Below are 20,402 nucleotides of genomic sequence, written 5' to 3'. Positions count from 1 at the left end.
TTGGTCTAATGAGCACCTTCTGTATGGGATGTAACTGCCCCTTGGTCTAATGAGCACCTTCTGTATGGGATGTAACTGCCCCTTGGTGTAACGATCAACTTCTGTATGGGATGTAACTGCCCCTTGGTCTAATGAGCACCTTCTGTATGGGATGTAACTGCCCCTTGGTGTAACGATCACCTTCTGTATGGGATGTAACTGCCCCTTGGTGTAACGATCACCTTCTGTATGGGATGTAACTGCCCCTTGGTGTAACGATCAACTTCTGTATGGGATGTAACTGCCCCTTGGTCTAACGAGCCCCTTCTGTATGGGATGTAACTGCCCCTTGGTGTAACGATCAACTTCTGTATGGGATGTAACTGCCCCTTGGTGTAACGATCAACTTCTGTATGGGATGTAACTGCCCCTTGGTCTAATTAGCACCTTCTGTATGGGATGTAACTGCCCCTTGGTCTAATTAGCACCTTCTGTATGGGATGTAACTGCCCCTTGGTCTAATCAGCACCTTCTGTATGGGATGTAACTGCCCCTTGGTCTAACGAGCACCCTCTGTATGGGATGTAACTGCCCCTTGGTCTAACGAGCCCCTTCTGTATGGGATGTAACTGCCCCTTGGTCTAACGAGCACCTTCTGTATGGGATGTAACTGCCCCTTGGTCTAACGAGCACCTTCTGTATGGGATGTAACTGCCCCTTGGTCTAACGAGCCCCTTCTGTATGGGATGTAACTGCCCCTTGGTCTAACGATCACCTTCTGTATGGGATGTAACTGCCCCTTGGTCTAACGATCACCTTCTGTATGGGATGTAACTGCCCCTTGGTCTAACGATCACCTTCTGTATGGGATGTAACTGCCCCTTGGTGTAACGATCACCTTCTGTATGGGATGTAACTGCCCCTTGGTCTAACGATCACCTTCTGTATGGGATGTAACTGCCCCTTGGTGTAACGATCACCTTCTGTATGGGATGTAACTGCCCCTTGGTCTAACGATCACCTTCTGTATGGGATGTAACTTCCCCTTGGTCTAATGAGCACCTTCTGTATGGGATGTAACTGCCCCTTGGTGTAACGATCACCTTCTGTATGGGATGTAACTGCCCCTTGGTGTAACGATCACCTTCTGTATGGGATGTAACTGCCCCTTGGTCTAACGAGCACCTTCTGTATGTGGAATAAATATACAACTCAATTAAAGGTGAATCCTTTTCTCTATATTGCTATGGACAGACAAATGTGCCATTAGACATCTTGGTGACTGGCTTAATGTTTCTACCATTACTAAGCCAGCTGGGTCAGCAAAAAAGCTCAATTGAGTGGCGATAATGAGCAGGTCCTTGGCTTGGTGTGATGTGTTGGTGTGACTCTCAACACAACCCCGTGTATGACAGCCCTCCTCCCACACATCCGCCGTCAATAAGAAAATCTGTGGCAACTCACGAAATGAGGGTCAGGCTTGTTTTTGCGCCGGCATCATCGACTCACAGGACGTGTCGTGTTTGCTACAGGAGATTCAAAGGGATTTGTCACACGAGTAGCAAGCAGAAACATGTTGGGAGCATCTTATTGCGCGTGTGTGTCGATGTGTGTGTGTGTGTGTGACTTTAGCTGTCACATCACCAGGTTCACGGTTTATATAAGAGTAGGTGAAGTTATTTGTAGTACAACAAGCTCGCAACAACATGCGGTTTCAAGGAAGGGGTGAAGAATAAAAAAGGGAGGGGGGAAAATATGCTTTATCAATTTTCCATTCACTGTCAAATACACAGATGCAAAGTGCATTGTTAAATAGCAATAAAAGGAGGCAGTTAAAATGCAGGCAGACATGGAATCACAGTCTCTTGTGCGTGGTTGGAATTGAAATGGAATTGAGGGTACGGTATGTGTATTTAGTCTATTGCATTTTCTGAATCTAATTCAACTATCACTGCAGTCAGAGACGCTACCTTGAGCTTAATTCTTCCATCCACTGCACTATACCAATAGAGAAAAGAGGAATGCTCTCTCTGACTCTCTCTCTCTCTCTCTCTCTCTCTCTCCCCAAGCCTCTTAGCCCACATGACAGAAAGGCTTCTGAAATCCACAGTAATCCAATGATAGCCTTGAGTTATTCTGTGGCTGGCTGTAAGAGAGAGCCACTGTCCTTGGAGGGGCTCTCAGAACTGTCACAGTTCTCGTGGCGTGAGCCGGACTCTCAGTGCTCTGACGATACATCAGACTTTTTAATAATCTTTTTTACTTTCAGATAATCATACATGTTAGAAAGTCCTTTGTTACTGGCGACTGATGTTGGGTGATGGCACTGAGTGATATCTAACTAATGTCAGAGTTCCCATACCAGGGTATGGGAACCCATTTAGGCCTGGCGTTAAAAAAAAAGTCTTCTCAAAGACAAAGATTTGTGCCGCATTTTCACTATTTTTCAAAAATAGCAGACCTACAAGCGCTATGAGCTTATACAGTAGATCTGCTATTTCTCAATAGCTAAAGTATAACATAATGCTTAACATAATGCTAACACCAAAAGGGGTTCCCATTCAGAATGGGTTAACTCCTGCAGCACTTCACACACTTCAAGCTACCACTCCTATTTTGGGGCATTGAGAATTGGGCGAACACAGAGGATCTATGAGCTTGTAGATCTATTTTTCACTATTAGTTGTACAATGGGGCTTTATCTCAGTGTGTTTTTTTGTTGGTGCGTTTGAGCCACGGACCATCAATTGATGCCCCTCAGAGGCTCAGGCCTTTTTAGCCCCTCAGACCCAAGACTCTATTTTCTTATCTAGAGTCTTGGGAGGCACACACACACACACACACACACACACAAACACACACACACACACACACACACACACACACACACACACACACACACACACACACACACACACACACACAATAAGATGCTGCACTCCCAACAACATGTTTCTGCTTGCTACTCGTGTGACAAATCCCTTTGAATCTCCTGTAGAAAACTAGTTGCACTTTATCAAGGGAATGTGTGCAATATCTCCGTTTTGTGTATGTTGGGGTGTTTCATGGTGTTTTTTTCCTTTTCGTATGTGAACGTGTCTTGTTATCTGTATGCAGCTGTGACTCTGTCTCCAAGACAAATTTCTCCCAAGGGAGACAAATAAAGACAGCCTTGAACCTTAGATTCTGTCCACAATTCCATGCTGTATTGATGTGGTACCAACCGTACCATAGGAGAGAAAACAGGCACACTTTGATCAAAATAACAATTCTTCAACATTTTTTAGACTTCTTGTATATTCAGTAAAGCTCCGTTCACACCGAAGAAGCTGGCTTCTGCTTTAGCTTCGTGGTCCCATGTTATCTCTATGCAGAGCAGCTTCTGCTTTAGCTTCGTGGTCCCATGTTATCTCTATGCAGAGCAGCTTCTTGCTTCGTGGTCCCATGTTATCTCTATGCAGAGCAGCTTCTGCGTTTTAAAGCTTTTATTTTTTGCGTTTTTTTTCTTCTCATGGTATTTAACAATAATGTAACTCTTGAAAGCATAACATGTTCATTCATGTTAAAGATCTAATAAGGGTCCATTTGGTTACCAACTCTGCATCAGCTGGGGACCACCTGGAACCCCTTCATGGACCACTGGTTTATATAGTGCTTTTTAAACCCAGAGGTCCTACTCGCTGAAACTGTCGAGGATGCTACAATCGGGGCTATCACTAAAAGATTTGTGTAATTAGCATTTTATTTGAAAACTGTTATTGGATCAGACACTTGTATTACTTTATTTCACTTGCAGTAGACGAGCCAGCCATTGTTAATCGTGACAGACTAATTATAATATTTGTTAAGTTTGCTCAGCAAAACTCCTTGATCCCCGTTTTAACATACTGTTTAAACTACTGAAATGTACAACTCAGGCATTTAGCTGATGCTCTTATCCTTTTATCTTATCTAAATAACCCCACATTATGTGAACAAGAAACCGACATACATCTGCATAATATAACCCTATAAGGAATGAGGAGTGCTAGGGCAAGGCTGCGACTCCCCAACCCTGATAAGCTTTTGGAAATATATATAAGCATTACATTTAGTTTGACTCTGTTCCACAGATAAATATTGTTAAAATAGTCGAGTCGAACTACAAGATCACAACGCCATTAGCCTCACTCTTGTAATATGTAACACTTTGGCCAATTGGGTATTAAGAAGGTCTTACAAGACCTTCTTGACTTGTCAAGTCAACTACATTTTATTCATAAAGCACATTTAACAACAGCCAATGGCCGACCAAAGGGCTGTACACCAAAAGCATCACATATCAGTCACACACATCAACAAGAACACAAAAGGAAAGGGCAACAAATACAATCAAATAAAGCCATCAGGTAAACCATTAAACAGTGTCCAGTCAATTCTCCAGGTAAGGTTTAAAAGGCCTGGGAGAACAGCTGTGTTTTCAGTCTGCTTTTAAATGAGGTTGCAGTCCAGACCTTAGTTAAGGGTAGGTTGTTCCACAGATTTGGAGCGGCGACCGAAAAGGCTCGGTCACCTTCTACCTTTTAGCTCAGTATGTGGAACCTTGAGACCTTAAACATTGATTCTTCAGTCTAGAGAGAAGCATTAGAATTTCCGGAGTATTGTGAATTACAATAATCTAAGCGGGAAGAGATGAGGGCATGGATCGCTTGACAAGGTCATGGTTTGAGAGAAAACATTTTATTTTACTGACTTGTCTTAATTGAAAGAAGGCTCCTTTGACAACAGCATTGATTTGCTTGTCAAAATATGTGAGGGCAGAGTCCAGGATTACGCCACCGTTTTTCACGTGAGGTTTGTTTGTCAGCGGGCCAATGGAGGTGTTTATATTCTGTGTAAAGTGTGGGGAGCCAAAGAATATGATTTTTTTTGGGGCTCCCGCTGGCCTAGTGGTCCAGGCGCATGACACATATTATAGGCTCTGGCCTGACAGCGCGTTGCGTGTTCGAGTTCATGGCGACCTTTTCTGCATGTCTCTCCCCTTCTCTCTCTCCCTCTTTCCTGTCAGCCTTCACTGTAACTATCAATGAATATGATATGGAAACATCATATATGGAATATGTAAAGAAAATATGTAAAATGAATATAATCATGTAAAACCATAACTGAAATGAAATAAATAAATATGAAATGAAATGAAATGAAGGCAGAAAAGCCCAAAAGATTAATCTTAAAATCTTAGAATATGATTTCTTGTAGTTGTAACTATTAGAAATGTGCACACAATGCGCACTGTATTTTGGCTTGTTTACTGTTGAGTGAGAAAACTATGTTGCACATTAATAAAATTAAATAATTTGGGGACTCCCACTCCCAACCCCCAGTTTGGGAAGCAGTGGTAGAGTCAGAAGAGGTGATTTTTCAGACTGCTGCAGTTATACTGGGGAGTGAGTCTGAATGCAGTCCTAGTTACAGCAGTGAAATGCTGAAAAGCCTGGTTAGTTAGAAGGTAGTGTAAATGATATGTTTTGGTTGGAACAAAACATTTTTGGTCTGATAGTAATCATTGCTATAGAGAGTGTTTTATTCAGTAACAGGGTCTGGCTCTCCATCTCTTTGATAAACAGAAAATACATGTTCAGGTACAGCCTAGGTACATCCTGATTGGCTGACAACATGTCAGCCAGTCAGGAGAGAGTAGCTATTCATGAGCTTCATTTGCATAGCTTTCCGATTCCACATTTGTCTGCTCATTTCTGGGGTGTTCAAATAAGCCTGAGTAGACGATAAAATGACCAAAAGTTTTCTGAAAGTGAAATATCCCTTTAAGTTCAGTTACTTTCCTCCACTGGAACACTGCACACTTAGCACTTGCTACTGATAGCTAAAGATTGGACAGGGAGGCCAGAAAGTTAGTTAGTAGACTCCTTTTCTTGCCAACTCTTTTTTAAAGGATGTAATATTTAACATGTTCAATATTTGATGTTTCTCAGACAGTATTCACCATGAGCTCGTAGGAGTTCATTTTGAACATTTTCCATGGAAATGTAGTATAGCTGGCGCCGCATGGGGGTGTATTTAACCCATTCTGACCGGGAACCCGTTTTGGTGTTAGCATCATGTTATGCTTTAGCTATTGAAAAATAGCAGATCTACAAGCTCATAGCGCGCCACCGAGTGGCGCGCTACGAGCTTGTAGGTCTGCTATTTTTGAAAAATCGAAGAACGACTGACTTTTTTTAAATCTGATCTCAGGTCAGAATGGGTTCATCAGACCAGTGTGTGTCCAGTGGAAACCTCGTATGAATCTGATCTCAGGTCAGAATGGGTTAATGATGTCCATCAGGAATCGGATGCTCTTTGGGGAGGATTATTAGATCATGATCAGTGGGAGAGTATAATCCATTTAGACCGGAGGACGCATCTCTGTCACCTTATTGCCTTTAGCCACTTTAACCATTATTTTAGACTTTAGCAATAGCAGATCAACAAGCTTGTAGATCTGCTATTTTTTTTTCTTTTTTTTCCCCGTGAAAATGTGGCGCAAATCTTTGAATACATATTCTTTCACAGCGATCGTTTTAACTCATATAGTTTTGCTTGTGAGGGAGAGGGTTCCTGGAACAACATATTTTGAGATCGGGGTCGGCAGCCAAATATATATAATTTTGGGGCTCCTTGACATGAAAAAAAGTTTGAGAACCACTTGCATAGAAACGTAGGTTTTTCAGAAAACTGTCATGATTTAGAAGACCTTTTGTAGAATCTGTCTGTCTCAGGTTTAAATGGGCTAAGTTCATTAAGTCTGATCCCTTCGTCAGGGGACATTGTGTAGGCTCTTTGAGTTGAAACGCGGGTTACCTTTGTGTTTTTTTAATAGTTTTTGCCAAGCCAAGCCAAAAATATAGCCTTGCATTTTTCAAATAAAACAGTCTGCCATAGATCCTTATTTAACCATCTGACATATGCTTTTCTACAAAGGGAAGGAACTCTTCTATTGGTTCTGGTAATTCAGCATTTCTTAATTCTAAATAAATAATTCACTTTTAATATTCTTTTAATCATAGTAGTATAGTCGATCTTACGTGAGCATATGCATACTTGCCTTTCTCACTTTTGACTGACTTTAACATAAATCTTATATAAAGCTTAACTCACTCAGACGATTGTTTTGACAAGCTGGAGAAAAAACAAGTTTTTCCTTTTATTTATTTTTATCCCTCAGAGCAGCTCTGATAGCTCCACTCCTATAGCGTACCAACCATAACACAACGGGGTAACAAGATAATTAAGACATTAACAAGATAATTACTTACATTTTCACTCGGCTACTGTACATGCTGCATGTACAGTACATGAGGGAATGCATTCATTCGTTATAATATCAGTGCTGTAGACTCATCGAGTTTTATATCATGGGGGTCGTGCTCTAATTCCTGCTCTCTGGATACGTTGAATAAAAGTGACAAAAACCAATATATTTGTCCGGATTATAGATGCCTTTTTGAGCCCCCATACTTCTCAATGGAATCATTTGGTTTTCTTCATCGTGGCAGAAACACCCCTACAGGATTAACAGAGATTTCCTCTCATTCCCCACACCTTTCAAACAGTCTCCGGTGTTGCTGCTGCTTCTTCTCCGTAGCACTTAGTTCTTCCTGGAATCCTTCTGTAGTGAGCTTTATGTGTCACCATAGCAGAGAGAGAGAGAGAGGGAGAGAGAGAGGGAGAGAGAGAGGGAGAGAGAGAGGGAGAGAGAGAGGGAGGGAGAGAGAGAGAGGGAGAGAGAGAGAGGGAGGGAGAGAGAGAGAGGGAGAGAGAGAGAGGGAGGGAGAGAGAGAGGGAGGGAGAGAGAGAGAGGGAGAGAGAGAGAGGGAGGGAGAGAGAGAGGGAGGGAGAGAGAGAGAGGGAGAGAGAGAGAGGGAGGGAGAGAGAGAGACTCTTTAACCCATTTTGACCTGGGAATGATTCTTCAAATGTCTTTTAAATCCTGACTGTTTTCTTGAAAAAGCAGTTTTTCTATGTCAGTCGTTCTCAAACACTTTCATGTCACTTTTCACGATTCTTCAAAAATAGCAGACCTACAAGCTCATAGCGTGCCACTCGGTGGCACGCTATGAGCTTGTAGATGTGCTATTTTTCAATAGCTAAAGCATAACATAATGCGAACACCAAAAGGGGTTTCCGCCCAAAATGGATTAATAAACACCTTCCTCTCTTCTGTGTGTGTGTGTGTGCAAGTCAAGTCTCCTCACTGTACACAAGCCCTGAAGGCCTCTATGCACGGTGAGATAACAGACCTCCTCATTCCGAGGCTGAGCAGATGTGGAGCACCACCGATAATAGACAATATTCTCTCTCTCTCTCTCCGACAACGACGTCTAATCCCCGGAAAATCTGCTCAAGAAAGCGCGCAAGGAAGCAACAAACATCCATCCCACCCCCGTCTTTCATAATACAGAATGATCTCCATGCAGAACACAAAGCCATTGTCTTCCTTACCAGGCTCACCCCCTTATAACAATAGCAGCGAGATCACCATTTTCACAAAGCAATACCCGAGGATAGGAGACGATGCCTATTCAAAATGTTAATGCTCATCCAAAGTTGTCACGCTTCAAAGTTTTTGTTTTGTTTTTGTTTTTCCTACTGCCGCACAATAGATGGACGGTATGCGAATTAATCAACGTTCCCCCTCCACCCGGGGCCCGTCCCGCTGCTTGTGAAATGAGAGTGATAAATGTTACCGAAGGATTATGCTTTACCCGCCGCGACCAGCCAAGTTCGTACTTCATAGTCAAATGTCACTCCCAAGGAGACGGGTTTTTTTTTTGCGTTTGAAGCAGGTTTGCTTTGCCATGCGTTGCAGATATAGCTGCCCCGTGGCGTGCCCGCACCGACAGGTGGGCCGAGGCCCCCACTAAGCCGCGTGTGGGGTAAACACAGCGAACGGGGACCGTGTGTGGCGTTCACGTGGCACCTTATCCCATTCTGGGCGGGAACCCCTTTTGGTGTTTTAAACATTATGTTATAATTTAGCTATTTCTTAAAAATCATGAACATGTGGTTCAAAGCTTTGAATATATACTCTTTCAGAGCCAACGTTTTTAACTCAAATCTTTGCTTCTGGGAGGTGGTCGCTGAAACAACACATTTTCAGATGGGGGTCAGCGGCCAATTTCATATTTTTTGGGGGGTCCTTGACATGAAATATTGAGAACCACTGATATAGAAACATGAGGTTTTTCAGAAAAAAATACATTTCGACGTTGGGCCTAAACGTGTTATGACAGCTGGGATCCTGACAGGGGGAGTGGGGGGACGATCAGTCTCTTCATCAATCCCTGTCTTCTGGCGCCCGCTCTGACAGCTGGCGTGGCACCCACTGTTGCCCTCGCTTGACGGGCGGTCCCCCTCTCTCTGTCTCAATCAGAGGTGACACGCATCAAGTCAACCCTACGGTGCAAAGGACCAGATGTTAATAAAAACTGTGCCCATGTTCAGAGAATGCGCTTCAGGAGTCAGGATGCCGTTAATTGTTAGGGGATGCGGTGTCGATTTCGATTACCTTTTAGACCTGACGAAAGGCAAAGGAAAAGCATTATAAAAACTAAGTTATGATCACTAAATATACTGGCAATTTCGTCAAACATTTAAAAACGACACTAAAATGTTTGCGTGTTGCATAGCTGAAAATAGCTGATCTACAAGCTCACAGTGTGGCGTGCTGTGACGCGTTGTGAGCTTAGGCTATTTTTTCAGCATGCAACCAAGTGTAAATTAAACCATTAACACGCCATCAAGGCCTGCCAGAGTACATGTCAGTCGTGTCGTCTAAATCAACTGTAGACGACCAGTAAGACGCCCTGAGGGCGAGAAGCCACCTCTCCCTGAAGTTAGAGGTCACGTCAGATCAACATATCTAGTATGTATAGAAAGCTAATGCTAACAAACATTTCTTTCTCCAACATGGCCCGACATTATGCTTGAATAATTGCATGATACCTAGTGAACCATTTAAATTCCTCCCTGACAATGTCATGGTTATTTTGTCTAAGCTATGTCCGTAGGTACATCCATGAGTGCACTACGTGTTGCTACAGAGAATTAAATGGAAGCGCTGATGGAAAAGCAACCTTGTGTGTGTATAATGAAAACCCACCTACAATATCTCTCAAGCATATGAAAAAGCTGTCAACAATAACCGTGTATAAAAGTGGACAATTGTGCAGTTTTTCAAATATACATTTTGTTCAAGGATTTCTTTTTTATTTCTTTTTTGCTTTAAAAAAATCTGTTAAAGCACTTTCATTTTTGTTCTCTTTCAAGGTTTTAAACCCAGTGACAGCAGTAGTTTACTAGTTTTCAACCATTTTCATACCAAGATCCATTATGTATTCCACATTTGAGCCACAGAAATCACAAATCACATTTGATGAGATTTAGCCATGCAGACCCAAAACTAAATAATATTTTGTTGTCATTGGATACATTTTTGTCCACAAGTGGTACCCTAGGAGAGATAGCAGGCAGACGTTGATCAGAGTAACAATTATTTTACATTCTCAATTTGTATAGACATCTTGTAAATTAAGTAATGCAGATGTTTAACAATAATCAAGGTTCAAGGTTGTTTATTAGTGTCCCCGAAGAGCAAAAGGTTTTACAGCAGGTCATAAGGCTTGAGACACATATACATCAGTCAAACCTTATTGCTGCTGGTCGCAAGCGTGCGCTGCGCCCGGCCTGCTTGCATCTTCAGGCGACCGCCTTCTTCAGAAGCGAGCAAGCACAATAATGTAACTTGAGTGTTTCGAATTAAACCGTTTATTTTCATTTGACGCTCTCAAGAGTTAAAGATCTAATAATGGCCCATTTTGGGTTACTAACTATTCCATCATTTTCCTCTGGACCACCTTGAACCTCCTCAAGGACCACGTTGTGGTCCCCCGGACCACTGGTTGAGAAGCACTGAGCTACTGTACAGTGATAGATGAGCTGCTCTGCCTGCTCTGCCCTGCAGGGGGAGCTGTTGAGTGGAGGTTGTCAGTCAAACTCGGTTAGGGTCACGTTGCACACGTTGTGAGCACTGCCTGCTGCTTTGAGCCAAGACTCCATTACAGTGCACCTGCGTTACTTTTGACAGCAAATGTAGTTTTAGTCAGTGTTTTGAATAAAATGTAATTTTGTTTAGTCGTATTTTAGTCACCCGTGTCCGAAACAGTTGAGAAATGTTACCATGTGGGGGTCCTTGTACTGTACTGTACTGTACTGTACTGTACTGTACTGTACTGTACTGTACTGTACTGTACTGTACTGTACTGTACTGTACTGTACTGATACACTTGAGATCATCATACCGGTATATGCAGTTAATATGTGTGTGTGTGTTAGGCTGCACAACAGTGACACTTGGTTTTGAAAACCAAGCAAATGCATTTTCCGTGCTCAGACACAGGTAGCCAGCTACCCAGCCAGCCACCCAGGGACACACAAAGCTACTTAAGGAAGTGGTTGCACCACTTAAAAATAAATAAGAAATTAGATATACTTATTTATTATTATTTTATGTTATTTTATGTTACTGGTCCCTTCAGAATTGTTTCAAAGGCAGTCGTTCAGTGTAGGTATTTATTTGGAGAAGAGAGAGAGAGAGAGATAGAAAAAAAAATGTGTTTCTCCTTTTTTCTTTTTCTCACCGTCACATATTTGCTCTCAGGGTAAATGTGTCCGTGACCTTTAAATGACAGCCCCGGCAGCAGAATATGTGGAACAATGAGAAAAAGAAAATAATCTGAAACAACCGCTCACTGAAAATATCCCCAAAGTGCACATACATCATTTGAGGTACCAAAAAAAAAAAAAAAAAAACTAGGCTCTTAGCGTTTGGCACACTGCATCATTCGGAGTGGGCCGGTGTTTTTTCTTTGTCAGAGGGCAGATTTCAAACTCTAATGGCTTCTCTCTCTCTCTCTCTCTCCCTCCCCCTCGTTCTCTCCCTACCTGCAGATGGCCTACCTGCTTTATCTTTCACCATCAGCTCCCTGACCTTGATTGGCATGCTGGCAGTGATCACTTACACGGTGAGTAGGGGACCCGACCCGAGAAGGTTGTCTGTCTGATGTCACCTCTCGGAGCTCGGGAGGGCTATAACGGGCCATAAAATATCACTCTCCCCCTTTCAACGGGATGATTTCCAAAAAATGTTGCTAGCCCAGTGACTTAATGGGACATGGCCTGTTCCGTTCACCCGTGGAGTACATTTAAAACTTTGGTAACATCCTTCAAAAAAGAAAGTATTCTTTTGGGGTTTTTTTGCAGGGTTTTTGCAAGGATTTGTCATTTTGTGTTGACTATTATGACAAACTGTCTTTCATGGCATGACGTTGTTGTTTTTTTTACTGACGTTATGCTTCACATTAGTCCATCTTGTTAACGCTTGTTTTGTTCTGTGTTTTGTGCACAGATAGTTTGACATCATTTTAGAATGCGTGCAGCTGCAGACGACTTCGGTCATTCGCTATTAGCAATGCTGTGTGAATGTTAATGTAATGTTTTGGCATTCAATCACTCAGATTGTTCAGACTGTTCTCTGCCAGAGACTATCACAGGATATGTGCGCCATTCTCCATCACACTTATCTGCTGTCTATTTATATTATATATATATATTTCTTCCAGGCATTAATATATGCCTGCGTTTTGATTCTCTCAGCACTCTGACGTCTATATTTCCACTTTCTTTCCACCCCCAAGATATGAAAGATTGACTATCCCGTAACACTTGTTAATGTTGTCAATTTTTCACAGTCATTATGATGGTAACTAGACTGTGAACATTCCCTGGAAGGTTGGCTTATGGCTGTGCTGTCGATACAGAAAAGCTGCCAGAGCTCTGTGGGTAAAAAGGGAATAATGCGCAGGTATCCGCTCAGTGTCCCAGAGTGATAGCCAATGCCCATCTCTGGATTATCTATCTATCTTCCAATGCACGCAACACACGGAGCGCAGAAGCCTCAATAAATAAAACAGTTATAGTAAAGCTTTACAACCATGTCTTTCTTTAGGAGCTCCAATCCCTCTCAGCTGGGATTTACGCACTGCTTTCTGTCTTTGCTTTTTCACTTTCTTTTTTTTGAGTGGTGCAACCACTCCTACAACCACTCAGTTCACACGGGGGTGATTTTTTTAAGAGCGGATAATCACCCAGAAAGTGTTGATTGAGGGTTGGAAATGTGCTGGGCTTTGCCTTGACCCCACGTTGTTACGTTCCAGGCTCCATGAGCCACCCTGTGGAAATCACAACTCCTAGTGTGCCTTTAGTTTTTTTTTTATGTTCTTTGTTTTGATTCAAAGTCAATCAAAGAAATGAACCCCCTGGAACAAAACAGCTGGGGCTTCCCGCCCTCTACAATGTGTATCCCTCTCCCCCCCACCCTCTCTCTCCCTCCGTACATGCACATACAGTGCACACAGGGTTTTCCCCACACTTTTTTTCATCTCACTCGTCCTTTTCATGTACTTTCTTCGTTGCTTCGTCGCAATAAAGCCCTTCTCGGTAGCACCCTACCCTATACCCAGCCCTACCATTATTTGCAAAAGGCCTGTGGGGGTGATTTATCATTCTTTGTGCTTTGTGTTACTATTATGCATGATTAACCTAATGGAATCTAAGTGACGGGTATATACCGCATGCAGCAGCAATGTTGTCCACGACTCCTGGGTTAATTTATCACTACTTTTTGTGCCTAGGTGGCCACTCACCGTTAATCCATTCTGACCTGAGATCAGATTCATACCAGGTTTCCACTGGACACACACTGGTCTGATTAACCCATTCTGACCTGAGATCAGATTCTAAAAATGTCAGTCGTTCTTCGATTTTTCAAAAATAGCAGACCTACAAGCTCGTATCGCGCCACTCGGTGGCGCGATATGAGCTTGTAGATCTGCTATTTTTCAATAGCTAAAGCATAACATGATGCTAACACCAAAATGGGTGCCAGGTCAGAATGGGTTAATTCAAACAACTCTCTGGGATGTAAACTGCATACAACACTGCAGCAGAGCCTAGTGCACTTTAAGTAAATGCAAGTGCAAGCTTCTGGCTTTCACTGTTCTTTTCTCTCCTTTGTCTCTCTCTCCCCCCAACCCCTTTATTTTTTTCTTGTTTCTTTTTTTTGGCCAACCTGATACTTTTTTGTGGTGCGAGCAAATTAATATTCAACCACAGCAGATGCAAAACGGAAGTCTTCTTCTGTGAGATAATTTTTGTCCTTTTGTTAGACTTGGCACAATGTCTCTATATCTTTCAATCTGTCTGAATGACTGTCTGGATGACTGCCCCCCCCCCCCCCATACAAATTAGACTTTAAGTAAACAAATTTTAAATGATCTGCAACCTGTTCCAAGGTGTTCCTGTGTATCAGAATCTACCCCAGTGGGGTTCAAGCCTTTTCGTATCGACGTCCATTATTCAATCCCCATTTGAGCCACGCACTCAGATCCAAAACGTAGAATATTTTGTTATCGTTGGATAAGATTTAAGTCCAGCGTTGGTGCATTGATATAAGAGACCATCTTTTAGACTAGAATCTCTAAAATAGCAATTATTCTACATTCTCATTTTTCTTGTAATTTTACGCTTGAGAGCGTACAATTAAATTGAAAAAAAAAGTGACAATGTTGAATATTTTTTGAAACATTTTGGACCCCAAATCAAATCAATTTAAAATGGCAGATGTAAAATCTCACAACTGGTTGCGACACGTTCTTGTAGCTTGTACGTAGGTCGTCTATATTCAACTATCCAAAGTACAGTACAGGTATCTTTTGGCCCTTTTTTTTCATCGACCCGGTTGCTTATTTCTCTCAGTACGTCTGGCAACACTGGCCGGCAGCCACCCACACTCTGTCTCTGTGTGCCGTCGCTGCCTGCCTGCCTGCCGCGGTGGTCATTGTTTCTTTCTGTTTGTACTGAACATAATGGAATGTGCAGCGATAGCTGCGTTTGGTCTACACGTACAGTAGGTCCTACTTTAAGACAAATTGCACGTGTTTTCTGAGTCAAACAAACAAAAAACACTGCCTGTGCCCTGGAGTGCATTTTGGCACCATGTGAAAAATATAACGGTTTACCCACACATTGCAGCGTAGTAGAGCTCAGTTGATTTTAATTGCAGTTCTAGTGTCTCGGTCCATACCCACCAGCTACATGATTATATTTCATTCGTATGTGTATATGTGTGTGTATATGTATGCTCAATCCGGTTCTCCTGCGTGGGAGAGAAGTTTACTACCGCTCCTCAAAGAGTAAATCCCTGTTTGGCCAGTGGGGAGGTTCATTGTGAGCTCCATGGGGAGGTTCATTGTGAGCTCCATGCCGTACTCCCTGTCAACCAGTAGGTGTCCTCCTCCCTGACGACGGCAGGGTCTTAATGTATAGTGTCAGCAGACCATGTCCAACCACTCTAGTGGTTATTAATGCATTAACATAATAACTACTCACCACCACTCCATACTCGCCACACGTGATGAGCTGGTAGATCGGCCATTTTTTGCCAAAGAGGTTTGGTGGAGGGACAAAAGAGCAGGCTGAATGAAAGTGCACATTAACATGAATCCAACATATTAATAGAAAAGACCATGTGTGTGTTTAGTTGGATTTGAGCATCAAAGCATACATAAATACAATACAATAGAGTGACTCATACAACATCTAAGTAACACGCACGCCAACAGAGAACCGTACGCTAGTACCACCTCAAAACCTTCTACCCCTACCCTGTCTGCCCTCTGCAAGGACTCGGCTTAAGGAGTGTTATTGACAGAGGGACAAGTGGTGAGTGGTGGTGCTTCTGGCCAGTGGTCAACGCTCATTCATCAGCGGGTCCTTTGACACACTCCATCTTTCTATTGGTGGTGGTGTTGTTCTAAATCTCATTGAGTCCTCCTGAGTAGCATTGGTCAGCCGATAAAACTATCTCACATGAGCTTATCTGAAAAAAGTTTGTGGCTGTTTTCAACTTTTTAAAGTTCTCTGCTCTGCCAAAGAAGAGAAAGAGAAAAAAACACTCCCTGCCCCCCAAAATAAACAGCCAAGTCTCTCTCCCCCTGCCTTTAAAGAGTGGCCGCATTCTGAGCTTCTATGTAGAAAATACACAGCCAAGTCTCTCTCCCCCTGCCTTTAAAGAGTGGCCGCATTCTGAGCTTCTATGTAGAAAATACAGTGGCAGTTATGGGGGGAAAAAACAACATGCCCTCAGTCTTGTTCTTTTTAGTGGGAAACATCATCATTTTTTCATGTTGCCTTCTATGTTGTTGTTGCACCAGCACATCTAGAACTCTAGGGATAGTTACCGCATTGAAGAACGGTAATTATTATGTTAACCTTATGGACCTACTGTTTGATTCTTAACCCATTATATACAGTATGTACAGTAGTTAGTTTACTGGGGTCCCCGAGGGCTCTCTCCTTGTTTTCCCTCTAGTTTACGCTAAATAAAAAATAAATATATAGACAATCTTACTGTACAAGCTCACAATGGAGCACTGAGAAAACTGTTGCGCCTTTCTTCGTCCTTTTTTTCTTCAAACTTCACTACGGTAGCGGTTGTCTCAAAAACATAAGGGGAACTTTGACAGGAAAAGACTCGCTCACCGTATAGAAATAGAAGTAAAACTTCTAGACTGAGACTTAGAAAAATATTTTTTCTTTTATTTTATGATGCTGTGCTCATGGTGCTCTGTGCTCTAGTGCAATTAAAAAGCTCACAATGGCCCAGAATAAGGATTCTAGGCCTCAACGTTGTTGCTCACTATTGTTTTTACTTGGTGGTTCTTCAAACTGAATTGACCACAGGATTGTAGCAGACTATTATTTAAGATTATTATAAAGTATAAACAGTATTCTAAAAAGGTTCAAGTAAATCCCTTCATTGAAATGCCTTTTAAAATGCCATTTGCTGGTGACACAGTAGTGTACTTTGTACTTACCAGTAAGACGCCCTGAGGGCGGCAGACTGCTGGGTGAGCGCTGGCGCTTTGGCATGGGGGGGGTCAGATCAACATACAGTATGGAATGAATTCTGTACTGGCCATAATATGGAGCGTGTCTTGAGTGTACAGGATTTGTTGTGCAATTTAATACATAGGACCGCAATACAAACTAGAACTGCACTCTGTAGAGTGCTGATGTGTCTTTCTTACAGGGCTCCGTGGATTAATTTACCTAATTCCTTTGTTGGAGTTGCTGTTGAAATGAATAGGAGGTCCAAGCAGGCATATTTCCTTCTTTCCATTTATTGATCAGCAATCAGTTACAGGTTACAAGCATTCGTTCCATGGTTACAGCATATTGAGGCCTTCGTCCCAGGCAGAGCCCCTAGGTTCCCCTTGTCTCTCTCTGCTGTCCCTCACTCACAGTTCTAACTGATTCTCCGTTCCATCTTATACATCGCCAATCTGTGTGTGTGTGTGTGTGTGTGTGTGTGTGTGTGTGTGTGTGTGTGTGTGTGTTGACCCTTAAGGCTCTATTGCCTCTTGTCAACAAGTTACCACAGGTGGTCTTATTTTCAAAGCATTCTTCAGTGTGGTCACAACCTCACAATGTCCACTATATAGCAGGATCTCACAGCTGTTACGAACTGACTATCTTAAAGTGTCCCTAGGCTATCTTAGTGACTTGCTATTCTAAATGACCTCTTCACTTAGGCTTTTCTGCATGTGGGCCGAAGTGTTCTGTGTACAATTATGAGATATGTTGAGAGGCATAATCTATCAAAATATACATCATATCCCCCCTTCTGGGGAATTACATATTCCCCAGACATAATTCATATTTCATAAATGACCAAAATTATTTTTCAAAAAAAAACAATGTTCTTTTTTTTTTCTTCTCTCAAAAAACTCCAAAATGTTCAAATTCCCCAACTGTCTCCCTTCATAGGTAATAACCCTCTTCCCCCCTGGATACTGAGAAGGTAAAACACAGTCAGGTTAACACAAAACTCAAAACAAAACGAACAAAATCAAAAGCTATGTTATTTGACATCTGTTAGACAATGACCCTATCAGTCTTATCTTGCCCTGCGACTGTTTTAGACTCACATACTGGTCTTGACATAAAAGTCCTGATTTGAGAATTCCTCACTGCAAATAAAACTTAAAATATTAAAAGAAAACTGTAAATATAATTAAACAGAATGATTAAAATGAATTCAAATCTATAAATGTTCCCCAACATTTTTCTCATACAGACAGGCCTGGCCAGGACTTCAATACACTCACAGACACATACGAATACCCCTTGCACCTCTGACCCCCCTTCCCCCCTGCCAGCTGAGCAAGGGAGAGGGGAGAGAGGCTGATCTCTGTACCTGTATGGACATTAATTTTTGTGTGGAAGTGGATTCCAATATCGACTTAATAAGAATAATATTCCCTTATAAACATTCCCTTCTCCCCCCCCTTAGTTTGTGAGTAACTTCCACATAATAATGGACAGATGGTGGCCCTGCAGAAGCCATCATCTAACCCATGATTTGGAAAGGCACACACAAACCAAGAGCTAAAACAATATTCGTATTACTAATTAGAATATAATTCTTATTTTTGGATTGGATTTCACTGTGATATTCAAGGAAATTCTAAAATACTCATCTGATCACTATTAACCTATCTTCTTTTGTATGACAATGAACAGAACTTATAAAGAAAATCAAACCGTTTAGGACATCATTCCTAAACTGAACTACCCCTTTTCATTAGAAAGTCTTTCTTTCCCTAAACTAAACAAGTATCAAAAAACAAAACGAGGTGACATTTTCTCAGTGCCCCTAGATAGAGCAACATCTAGAAAAGGTCAGTGTCGGATGACAGCTAGGTGACAGATCTAAAACCATGCTTTCAATAGCACAGAGAGGGGCGTGTCAAGTCAACTGTCTCCTTTAGCTGTCCAACTCATTGTTCATGAGATCCGGTCAACTTGACTTCCCTCAAAGTTTCCCATTGTGGTTTCTGGTCACATTGTCCAGAAAAATGACCATACTGACCACATTTATGACAAACTCCTCTCATTCTCCAGCTTTCTGGGCTGTGACGTGTCAGTGGAATATATCCTTGCTGAGATGAAGCCCACTGACAGGGTGGCACAGGTGGCTGCCATCCCCCCTGTTGCCATCCCTGCTGTGGCGGTGGGTTTTCCCACAGCGGCCTCTGTGGTGGCCCCAAGAAATCAGGTGTCGCTCGTACTCTCCATGGCAGAAGTGGTTGTTGAGGTGCTGTAGATTGTTGCTGACCCATCCCCTGTTGAGTCTGTGGCATCGGCTGCTGCTGGTTCTGCTGTTGTTGAGGGACCCCCTGCTGGTTCTGCTGTCGGTTCCCTGTCAAGACAACAGTGCAGTACCACTGCGAGTGATTCATCCCGCCACATCGAAAACAGCCTGTGTAATTGGAGCCACGTGCAGCATTAAAGCGCCGACCCTTTTGTTGACCTCCAAACTGGTTTTGCGGAGTTTCCATCATAGCGGTCACAACTGTTGCCTGTATAGCTTGTTGTGACTCTTTCAGCTGGGTCTTCGCCAACAGCCGAATCACGTCCACGTCGTTCTGCTTCTGATCTTCTGCCCTTTTGCGGAAAAGCCCAACCCAATGCACAATGTGATCGATGTATTGTACGAGGGGCAATTTCGCCAGACCAACCACTGTCTCCAAGTTGGCCCTGACCTTTTCAGGAAGTCCCAGTTCAATTTTCGAGCGGACAATAGCCCGTTCCATCTCATTACGCTCAGGATCTTTTCCTGTGACATCCATCCATTTTTGAGCAACCCTGGCGTAATAGTCACGTGGATTTTCGGAGTCTCCCAGCGAATCTATCGTAAAAGTATCCGGATGCATATTGTAAGGAAAAATATATTTCAGTGTACTCCACAAAACATTTCGGTGGACTGAAAAAAGGTCTGAGTCCCCCAGGGTCGAATCCACATGCTGTGCAGCTAGGCCAGCATGGATCAGAACGTTTTCCAGGCCAAGTGTGCCAATCTTACTTGAAAGTAATTTCTTAAATTCTGCCATAGTCAACTGAGTGTCCACCATCAAGGCATCAAACTTCCGACACCACTGATATGCTCCTTTCTCAAGTGTTGGCAACTCGTTCTGGCTGTACTCCATATTTCTGCTCTTCACCATCACCGGGAGCATCCTGTTGTCCGCCTGTCGTTCGATCTCCCCCCTGGAGTGTCGTGGAGAGCTCGCCTGCCAGTCTGCAGGGCCCCTGTAGGTGTCGGAATGGTAGCCCTGCTGTGTACGAGCTCCACTGTCCTCCTCTTGAGTTGATCCCACACGTCTCTCCGTGCGTCCAGCAGCTCGGTCACTGCACTGTCTGTGCTCCAGCTCTTTCAGCTTCTTAGAACGGTGATTGTATAGCTGGACCAGGTCACTTTCTTG

General features: G+C 42.8%; 1 protein-coding gene across 2 annotated transcripts in view; it reads left to right on the top strand.

The window, feature by feature from the left end:
• Window positions 1–20,402, top strand: part of lmbrd1 (LMBR1 domain containing 1) — a 122,327-nt gene that overhangs the window by 45,802 nt on the left and 56,123 nt on the right. For both annotated transcript variants that reach the window (XR_013965329.1, XM_080782808.1), the window contains exon 7: window positions 11,968–12,041. Coding sequence is in view for 1 of the 2 variants with exons in the window: in XM_080782808.1 (XP_080638934.1) it covers window positions 11,968–12,041 (74 nt within the window). In the remaining variant the exon portion in view is untranslated. The remainder of the gene's footprint in view (window positions 1–11,967; window positions 12,042–20,402) is intronic.

Source organism: Protomyctophum bolini (assembly GCF_963924005.1).
Source record: "Protomyctophum bolini genome assembly, chromosome: 14".
Lineage (NCBI taxonomy): Eukaryota > Metazoa > Chordata > Actinopteri > Myctophiformes > Myctophidae > Protomyctophum > Protomyctophum bolini.
The sequence above is the reverse complement of the archived record's forward strand: the minus strand, read 5'-3'. Positions and strand labels throughout refer to the sequence as shown.